The sequence below is a fragment of the Dama dama genome, chromosome X (genome assembly GCF_033118175.1).
Source record: "Dama dama isolate Ldn47 chromosome X, ASM3311817v1, whole genome shotgun sequence".
Classification (NCBI taxonomy): Eukaryota; Metazoa; Chordata; class Mammalia; order Artiodactyla; family Cervidae; genus Dama; species Dama dama.
The window spans coordinates 48,412,361-48,421,958 of NC_083714.1; the positions used below are offsets into that span (position 1 = coordinate 48,412,361).

Consider the following 9,598-nt stretch of genomic DNA (forward strand, 5'->3'; position numbering starts at 1 on the left):
ACTTGACCGTGTCCGCGCCGCAGCTCCCGGTGGAAGCTGCAGGGACTGGGCAGATTTCCAGGCGAGAGGGGCCGCCGGGAGGCGGGAGCCGAGCTCCGCGGCACAGGTCAGAGAAGCCGAGCAAGGCTCGTTTGTGGGCCTGTCCATCGCCGTCCGGGTGCAGCGCAGGGACATCTGATCTGCGGGGTGATTGATAAGCGCGGGCGGGGGTCCGCCAGCCCGCCCTCCACCTCGCCTGCCTCCTCCCCCTCCCGCCTCCTCCCCGCCTCCCTCCCGGTTCCCTCCCTCCTTCCTGCCGGCAGCGCTGCCCGGCGGCGAGCCGCTCCAGTGGGGATCTGCCTGCCCTTGGGGGCGCCGCCCGCGCTCGCCGCGAAGCCTTTGCTCCCCGGCCGCGCCGGGCTGAGGCCGCGCCGCCTCTCGCGCCTCCCCGGCTCGCTGATGCCGGGGGCGCCTCCGGGGGAAGCTCCGGGCGGCGCGTTCGCCGGGTAAGTTCTGAGCACTCGGGGACGCCGCGGCTACGCGGCCGGCCAGCCGGCTCCTCCGGCGGAGGGAACGGGCGGGGAAAGACGGCGCGATCCGCCGGGGACCGCGCGCGGGTGGCCGGCCGCCCCCGCTCCGGCTGCCCGGCCCCGGGACCGTCCGTCCGCGCGGGCGGGCGTGGTCCGGCTCCGGGCGTCGCGCGGCCACCGCTCGGGCGGAGGACGCGGCGACCCGGGCCCAGGAAGGGGGCGGCGGGGCGCGAGCGGCCGTCGCGGCGATGGAGGCGCGTGAGCAGGAGGGGGCTGCGCGAGCGGTCAGTACCGGGGCCTGGCCTCGCGGGACTCGCCGGATTCCTGGGTTCCCAGAAGAGCTCTCGGGAAAGGCTGGGCCGGGGGAGGCGGAGCGGGGGCCGAAGGCTGCTGGCGGGCGGGCGGCGGAAGCCCCCTCCCCGGGTCGGCCGGGCTCCGTGAACCCCCTGGCGTCCGGGGCGGAGGGGAGCTGCGCGCCCGCCCGAACTTGCGGCCGGCGGCCCCGGAGACCCGAGCCCCGCTTCACTTGGGAAGATGCGAAGGAGACCGAGGCGGCGGAGTCCCAGTTTCTCCATTCGTCGCCCCCGCGGGGACTGGGAGCGTTTGCCCGATTTTAGCGTCCGCCTCTGCCTCCCGTGTGCTCCGCGTTTACTTGGCCCCTTTCCACCGCCCCGGGAGCCGCTGTCCCCGGCGCGGAGCCGCGGCTGCGCCTCCCGACTCGTGGGGCCGAAGGAAACTTCCTTAAAGTGCTTTCCGGCGTGGAGGCTGATTTGTTCCCCGTCACTGTGTTTGGGGATGCGGCTGCAGCAGCCCGGGGACCGCCGGGAGACGCGGCAGTGGTGGGAGGGTCCACCGACCCGCGTCTGAGGGGACTGCTGCCGCCCCCGCGGGGTCCCCAGTGCCGCTCCCCCAGGCAGCCTACCGCGCCGTCTCCCTCGCCCTGTGGTGTCGAGGATTTCAACCGCCTCCGTCATCCATTGACGAACCCCCGCCCTAATTCCTAGTAGATGCTGTCCTAAAACAGTATTGACAGAGTCATCCGTGTCCTGCAGGAAATTACGATCTTTGAAAACTAAAACTCATATTTTGTATTTCACTTAAAAAATTTGTTTTTTTTTTTAATTTTGTTTTTAAGAACACATTTCAGTAAAACACCACCACCACCACCAATTCACAGTAAGCAGGAGTGAGTTTTTGGAGAACTGCTGGCCTGGGACTCAGAATCCCTGGGTTCTGTTTCTAATTTTATAGATTCTTGAACTTAAGCGAGTCAGCACTTCCCCTGGTTGAGGAAATGTCCTCATCTAGAAAATGAATCTGATTGCAAAGGTATTGTCCAGCTCTCATGTTGGCTTCTACTTCAGTGAAATATTAACCTAATTAATAAAATGGTTGTTATATGAATGACTGAATAAACCATCTCTCTCTAGGAACTCTGTATATTTAACATTTGGAAATATGTAGAAAGAAATGCCCCTCTGCTCTGGAAGGCAGTTTAATCGTGCTGGCACTGCACCATTCCACTGGCATCTAATGATGTAGTTGCCAGGGTGGGTGGGAGGCTACCTCCTCCCCCTCTGGGGCAGTTCCTCTACTGTTGCCCTTTAGCAGAGAAAAGGGAAATTCGAGGGCCCAGAAGGAAACGGTGTTGCCCAAGGTGAAGCCAGAATTACTGGATGGGGATGGGCTCTTCCCCAAAGGAAAAGGAGGGGAAAGAAGGCCTGTGACCAATTGTGGAGGAGACTGGCCAAAGCCACAGGTTGCTTGAGAGCTGTTTATAAACTAGCCAGCCCTTCTTGGGGAGGGAAGAACTTGTTTGGGTGGGACAATTCTAGGACCTCAGCTTCACAGGAAAGGAGGAGGGGAGAGGCAGGGGGCTTGCTGTTCTCTGAAGGCTTATCACCTCTGCCAGTGCCTCTCTGCCACCCTTGGCCCACCCATGGGACCCTGTGTGGACTGTGGCAGGCAGGGCCCAGGAGGCAGGGAAGAATCGGCTGAAGTGCCTTGCTGGACTGGCACGTCCTCGCTCGGTCAACTCTTCCCATTCTCTTCCATTCATTACTTTTGCTGCCTCATCCCCCACCCCTTCCCACCAGAGGCAGCCCCTGGCCCTTCTGGGCCATGGGCAGACATTCCCATTTTGCAAATGGACTCCAACTGGGCAACTTAAAAGTCCAGGGGACCTTAAGATAATTAGGGGAAAAGGAGATACTGAAGGCAAAAAGCCAACACCTGGCCAATAATATTCATGAGGAAAGGCTATCTGAATGCAGTTGATTATCAGACCTGGAAAGGGCAGAATAGTCCACCCCCTTGTGCCAGTGGGGACAGGAAGATCCAGAAACAAAGCGAGACACCTGGAAACAAAACTGGACCGGAGGCCAGGTTTCCTGAGTCTCAGGCCAGGACTCGGGTCATCCCTCTTCTTTCTCAGAAGTCAGTCTTCCTGCATCGGCGGCTTCTGTTCCCCTGGGTCCCCGGCCCCTGCAGCCTGGAGGGCTCTGCACCTTTGTGAACTGCACTCCCAGCTAAGGCTCAGCCTGGCAGTGCCTGTCTGACACCCACCTCTCTTCTCCTTCCTTCAGGCTAAGAGTACGCGTTTAAACCTCATTATCTGGCTAAGTATAAACCTCAGTGGGAGAAGGGTTTTGTTGTTGTCTATCTCAGTCTATAGACTAACGCTGGGCTGGTTGTCAGAATCCAGGCAAATATCTGGCCAGTCACCACCCAGAAAGTAATTCTCTGCGCACTGAAACAAAGCTCTAAATGCAAAGCATAGAACCCCCGGGAGAACTCCTCGTCCTCCCACACAGGCACACTGGTGCACACACAGCCCGCTCTCCGCACCAAAAGCATCTCAGCTAGGAGGCTGGCAGGCGGGCTCAGTCCTGTAGCGAAGAGGCGCGCGAGCGCGCGCGCGCGCGCACACACACACACACACACACACACACACACACACACACACACACACACGGAAGATCTGACATACACAGCAAAGAGGCACACACACACCGAAGATTTCGCACACACGGAAGATGGAACCCCTGCTCCGGAATCTGGAATGAGACACCAACAACCTCCCCACCAGTCCCAGTGGAAGGGCCAGGAGGGAGGGGCAGGTGGAAGAAACCACTCGGAAGGGCCCGAGGCGTCCTGGCGGTGCCAACCCCATAGCGGGGCCGCTCCTGGAGAACCCCCTCTCCAGGAGCTCCGCCAGCCACCCGCCGCCCGCCGGGCTGGAGGTGGAGGAGTTCAGAAGCAACTGACGCAGCCGGGATTCGAGCTTGGCGAAGCCACTGGCGGGGAAGGGAAGCGTCTGCCCCTCCCTCCCCCGCCTCGCGCCCTCGCTCCCCGGCCTGCCCCCTCCCCCGTGACGTCACCCCAGCCCTGTCCCGGGGAACCCGCAAAGCCTCTCAAATTCAAACTGCCAGGAGCACGGCTGCCACTGCCGCGGGACTGGAAGTGCGCGCCCGGGCTCGGCCGTCGCCGTCGCCAGCCGACCCGGCCGGCAGGCTTCGCCAGCTTCGCGCGCAGTCGCACCCCCCGGGATCCCCAGGGGACTCAGCTGCCCGCCGCTCCGAGCGTCCTCGGTCTCTCCTGCCGCCTGCCGGATTCCGAATTCGTGCGCACACCCCCCCCCCCAGCAAAATTTAAATCAACCGGCAGAAAGCAGAGCATCCCTCCGGAAGCAGCGGCGTCCCCTTTTACCTTGCTCTCCCTCTCTTTCTGAAGATGCTAAACTACCGGCGGACTGCAGAGGAGAGGGGTCCCGTCTTCTCCTGATGCGTGAGTAACCGACACCCCCCCTCCAGCACCCCGCGCTGTCTTTGCTCGTCCACCCTCTCCCCTCCCCCTGCCTCCAGTCCCCTGATTTTCCCACCCCCTTTTTGCGCAGTTAAAAAAACAAAACAACAAAAAAAAGAGTAAAGCAATTTCTGCTGTGAGCCCAGGACGGGCAAGCCGCCCGAGATCGCTTCAAGATATCCCCCAGGGGCGGAGGAGGAGGCGATGGGCTGGATTTAGTAGGACAACTCGGTTACTAATGACTCCGCGGCTGGCTGCGACCCGCCGGGAAATCAGGTGCAAGCATGTGGGTGCCGGGACGCGTGGGTGGGTGGGTCGGGGGTGGGGTGGGGAGGGGAGGAGAGCAGAAACCGCTGGGGAAAAAACGCAGTGATATCATTCTGCCACGCTGCCCACTCCCCGCCGTCTTCCTCCCTCCCACGCCGCCCCCTCGCTTTGCCATTTTAATCGGGCCTCCGTGTTTCTTTCTCCCCCGCCTCCCGCTCTCTCTCGCCCCCCGCCCAAGGTTTGCCTGTAGGTACCTGAGCTGATCCCGACGGCGCCTAAAGATGCTGAGCGGCGTCTGGTTCCTCAGCGTGTTAACCGTGGCCGGGATCTTAGAGACGGAGAGTCGCAAAACTGCCAAAGACATTTGCAAGATCCGCTGCCTGTGCGAAGAGAAGGAGAACGTCCTGAATATTAACTGCGAAAACAAAGGATTTACAACGGTCAGCCTGCTCCAGCCCCCCCAGTACCGAATCTATCAGCTCTTCTTCAATGGCAACCTCCTGACCAGACTGTACCCCAACGAGTTTGTCAACTACTCCAACGCGGTGACTCTCCACCTGGGCAACAACGGGCTGCAGGAGATCCGCACCGGGGCGTTCAGCGGGCTGAAGACCTTGAAGAGGCTGCACCTCAACAACAACAAGCTCGAGGTGCTGAGGGAGGACACCTTCCTGGGCCTAGAGAGCCTGGAGTACCTGCAGGCCGACTACAATTACATCAGCGCCATCGAGGCGGGGGCCTTCAGCAAGCTGAACAAGCTCAAAGTGCTCATCCTGAACGACAACCTCCTGCTGTCGCTGCCCAGCAATGTGTTCCGCTTCGTCCTGCTGACCCACCTAGACCTGCGCGGGAACCGACTGAAACTGATGCCTTTCGCAGGGGTCCTTGAGCACATTGGGGGCATCATGGAGATCCAGCTGGAGGAGAACCCCTGGAACTGCACATGCGACTTACTTCCGCTCAAGGCTTGGCTGGACACCATCACCGTTTTCGTGGGGGAGATTGTCTGTGAAACCCCCTTCCGCTTGCACGGCAAAGATGTCACCCAGCTGACCAGGCAAGACCTCTGCCCCAGAAAAAGTACCGGCGACTCAGCTCAGAGGGGCAGCCACGCTGACACACACATCCCGAGGCTGTCACCTACCCTGAATCCTGCTCTCAACCCGACCCGGGCTCCAAAAGCCAGCCGGCCACCCAAAATGAGAAACCGTCCCACCCCCCGGGTCACAGTGTCGAAAGACAGGCAGAGCTTTGGCCCCATCATGGTGTACCAGACCAAGTCCCCGGTGCCCCTCACCTGCCCCAGCAGCTGTGTCTGCACCTCTCAGAGCTCCGACAATGGGCTGAACGTCAACTGCCAAGAACGGAAGTTCACCAACATCTCCGACCTGCAGCCCAAACCCACCAGTCCAAAGAAACTCTACCTAACAGGGAACTATCTTCAAACAGTGTATAAGAACGATCTCCTAGAATACAGTTCTTTGGATCTGCTGCATCTAGGCAACAATAGGATTGCAGTCATTCAGGAAGGTGCCTTCACAAACCTGACCAGTTTACGCAGACTTTATCTAAACGGCAATTACCTTGAAGTGCTGTTTCCAGCTATGTTTGATGGGCTGCAGAGCTTGCAGTATCTCTATTTAGAGTATAATGTCATTAAGGAAATTAAGCCGCTGACCTTTGATGCTTTGATTAACCTACAGCTGCTGTTTCTGAATAACAACCTGCTGCGGTCCCTGCCTGATAACATATTTGGGGGCACAGCCCTCACCAGGCTGAATCTGAGAAACAACCATTTTTCTCACCTGCCAGTGAAAGGAGTTCTAGATCAGCTTCCCGCTTTTATCCAGATTGATCTCCAAGAGAATCCCTGGGACTGCACCTGTGACATCATGGGACTGAAGGACTGGACAGAGCATGCCAATTCCCCTGTCATCATCAATGAGGTGACCTGTGAATCTCCCGCAAAACACGCCGGGGAGATCCTGAAGTTTCTGGGGAGGGAGGCGATCTGTCCAGACGGTCCGAACTTGTCAGACGGAACCGTTTTGTCAATGAATCACAACACAGACACACCTCGCTCACTCAGTGTGTCTCCCAGTTCTTACCCTGAACTGCACACGGAAGTTCCACTTTCTGTCTTAATTTTAGGATTGCTGGTTGTCTTTATCTTATCTGTCTGTTTTGGCGCTGGTTTATTTGTCTTTGTCCTGAAACGCCGGAAGGGGGTGCCCAGTGTTCCTCGGAGTGCCAACAACTTAGATGTAAGTTCCTTCCAGTTACAGTACGGCTCTTACAACACCGAGACCCAGGATAAAGCAGACGGCCACGTCTATAACTACATCCCTCCACCTGTGGGCCAGATGTGCCAAAACCCCATCTACATGCAGAAGGAAGGAGACCCGGTGGCCTATTACCGAAACCTGCAAGAATTCAGTTACAGCAACCTGGAGGAGAAGAAAGAAGAGCCAGCCACACTTGCTTACACTATCAGTGCCACGGAGTTGCTGGAAAAGCAGGCCCCGAGAGAGCCGGAGCTGCTGTATCAGAATATCGCTGAGCGGGTCAAGGAGCTGCCCAGTGCGGGACTCGTCCACTATAACTTTTGTACCTTACCTAAAAGGCAGTTCACCCCTTCCTATGAATCTCGACGCCAAAACCAAGACAGAATCAATAAAACCGTTTTATATGGAACTCCCAGGAAATGCTTTGTGGGGCAGTCCAAAGCAGACCACCCTTTACTGCAAGCTAAGCCGCAATCAGAACCAGACTACCTCGAAGTTCTGGAAAAACAAACTGCAATCAGTCAGCTGTGAAGGGAAATCATTGACAACCCTCTGGCATCAAAGGATGCTGCTCCAAACTCTTGGAAGCTGGGCATTTGCTTTAGTGTGTGTCTGTTCTCCCTTTCTCAGCCTCAGTGGGGGACTTTGAAGATGTTTGGGGGATGGGGTGAAGCAATGATACTGCTTTTTCAAGTTTTCCTTTAAATTATTTCTCTCTTGCTCTCCTCTCTCCCCCACCTTTCCCCCCACCCCTTCTTTCCTTAGGAATCATCATTGAACATGAATGTTTCTACAATGCAATTTTTCATATACTTTGTTTATGGCTGTGTTTACTTTTTCTTCTTTTATTTTTCCAGTGTGGGAATGGGAAGAGGAGATTATAGTGAATGAAGAAACAGTAAGCAAACTTTTCAAATGAAAATGGATATTTAGTGTATTTTGTAGAAGATCTCCAAAGATCTTTTGAGACTATAAATTCTTTTGTAAATAATGATATATGGTATTTCGGACTTCAGTTACCAAGCATAGCCACTGGGCATCACTTCTTCATGTTAAAGTGCCTTTGCACTTTAAGTACATTACTTAAATGTTGCTTTTAGCTTTGATAAATTGAACATATTTTAATGTGTTGTATTTTTGAAATTAAAAACACTGTAAAATAGATTGAAATGTCAGCTATATTAAGTCAACGTACAGTTTGCTTGAGTTATAGAAACCAGCTTGTCATCAAATGATTCTAGTTCTAGGACTTTATAGATTTAACTGTAAAATGTTTCCTTTCCTTTGGGTTTGTTCTAAGTGATTTTATTTAAGTCAACTAAGGGGATTTAACAGTGGACTAGAGGTAATAAACCACTTCAGTTGGGATTAGTAATTCATTAATAAAATATATTTAACCCAATATCAGAGTGAATTGAACAATTAATGCCCTTCCGTAAATCATTATTTTACACTAACATGGTCAGTGTTTTAGATTATTTTCCTAATTAAAGAGTACATTACACAACTTGTAATATATTTTTCCTGCATTAAATTAGATATTTTTATATTTAAATGAAAGTCTGTATTTCTAACTTTTTAATTGAAATTAATATTTTTTCTGCCTATTGAAACATTTTCTATAAACACACACCAGTAGAGGCCGCCACACACCTCATTTAATAAAGATATACAGCCATTAAATACCTTGAAGGAAGACTTCAAAGGTGAGATTTAAACGTCCCAAGTAAGTTATCTGCAAATTCAAGGCAAAAGAGACAAATGTATACGTTACTTGCTATTTCTTTTAGGATTAAAGGTTAGACTCAGAATCCATCTCAATTTTCCCATTTTCAGAGAAAGCAGCATTTTCCTCTTGAGTTTATGGAAGCGTTAACAGGGAGCTATCAAATGATGTACCCTGTGCGTCTCCAACGCAATTAATAAATGCCTAAATGGAGAAAATAGGCATCTTTTCTTCCCCTGCCGCCTTCAGGCGAGTATTGCTTGAATTTTTCCTTGGCTTGAGCAAGCTTTTCGTTTTGGTGTTAGAATTAAAATGATTTGAAACTAACCAAGTCTACGTAACATTTATGAAGCCTTATTAGCCTGTACATAATTTTTAGATGCAAATATTATTGTGTGATTTAAACAAATAGCCCTTCTTTACAACAAAAAATAGTTTTGTTTTGTCTATTGTAAATCCTTATGCAACTGGGGTGGTGATCTGCATATAAAGTAGTTGTGCTTTTCAGTTCCTTATTAAAGCAATTGATGGCATCTGAAAGAAGCACACTGTTTCCTTTTCATAAATAGGTTACTGCACATAATAATCCTTTATTATCATGTGGAGATTGAAGTGGATCCTGATGACTTACTTTTAAAGCTTTAAAATGACTAATAGTTTATTGTCTGTCACTATAAACAATTCATGTGATAGGCTTTCAATTAGAAATTACTTAAATCCAAATTATTTGGATTAATAACTACTGGTGCAAAATCATTTTTTTAACAATAGAAGGTAATTGTGTATATATAAATGTAAAGGACATTCAGGAAAATAAATGCCTTTAATACCCTAAAATCTCCGAACATCTACAGTGACAAGCTTACGTGTTCATTCTTTGGAGATCATAATTCTTATTTAAATCCATTAGATTGAAGTTTAAAATGGTGGGCTGAAATGATTTACAGGAAGGTTAATGTCCGGAGATTTTACGTTTCATAGAAGAGGAGCAAGAGTGATCTGCCAGT

The 9,598-nt window shown here is 52.7% G+C and overlaps 1 protein-coding gene across 1 annotated transcript; it reads left to right on the forward strand.

Annotated features, from left to right (window-relative positions):
- Positions 1-385: 385 nt before the first annotated feature.
- Positions 386-8,383, forward strand: SLITRK2 (SLIT and NTRK like family member 2). Its single transcript, XM_061136628.1, has 4 exons — positions 386-485; positions 4,242-4,295; positions 4,405-4,599; positions 4,819-8,383. The coding sequence occupies exon 4, from the start codon at positions 4,862-4,864 to the stop codon at positions 7,394-7,396; it is 2,535 nt and encodes an 844-aa protein (XP_060992611.1). The 5' UTR covers positions 386-485; positions 4,242-4,295; positions 4,405-4,599; positions 4,819-4,861; the 3' UTR covers positions 7,397-8,383.
- The last annotated feature ends 1,215 nt before the right edge of the window (positions 8,384-9,598 follow it).

Coding starts and splice junctions, on each gene's coding strand:
- SLITRK2 (XM_061136628.1), top strand. CDS start 4,862: ATGCTGAGCGGCGTCTGGTTCCTCAGCGTGTTAACCGTGGCCGGGATC.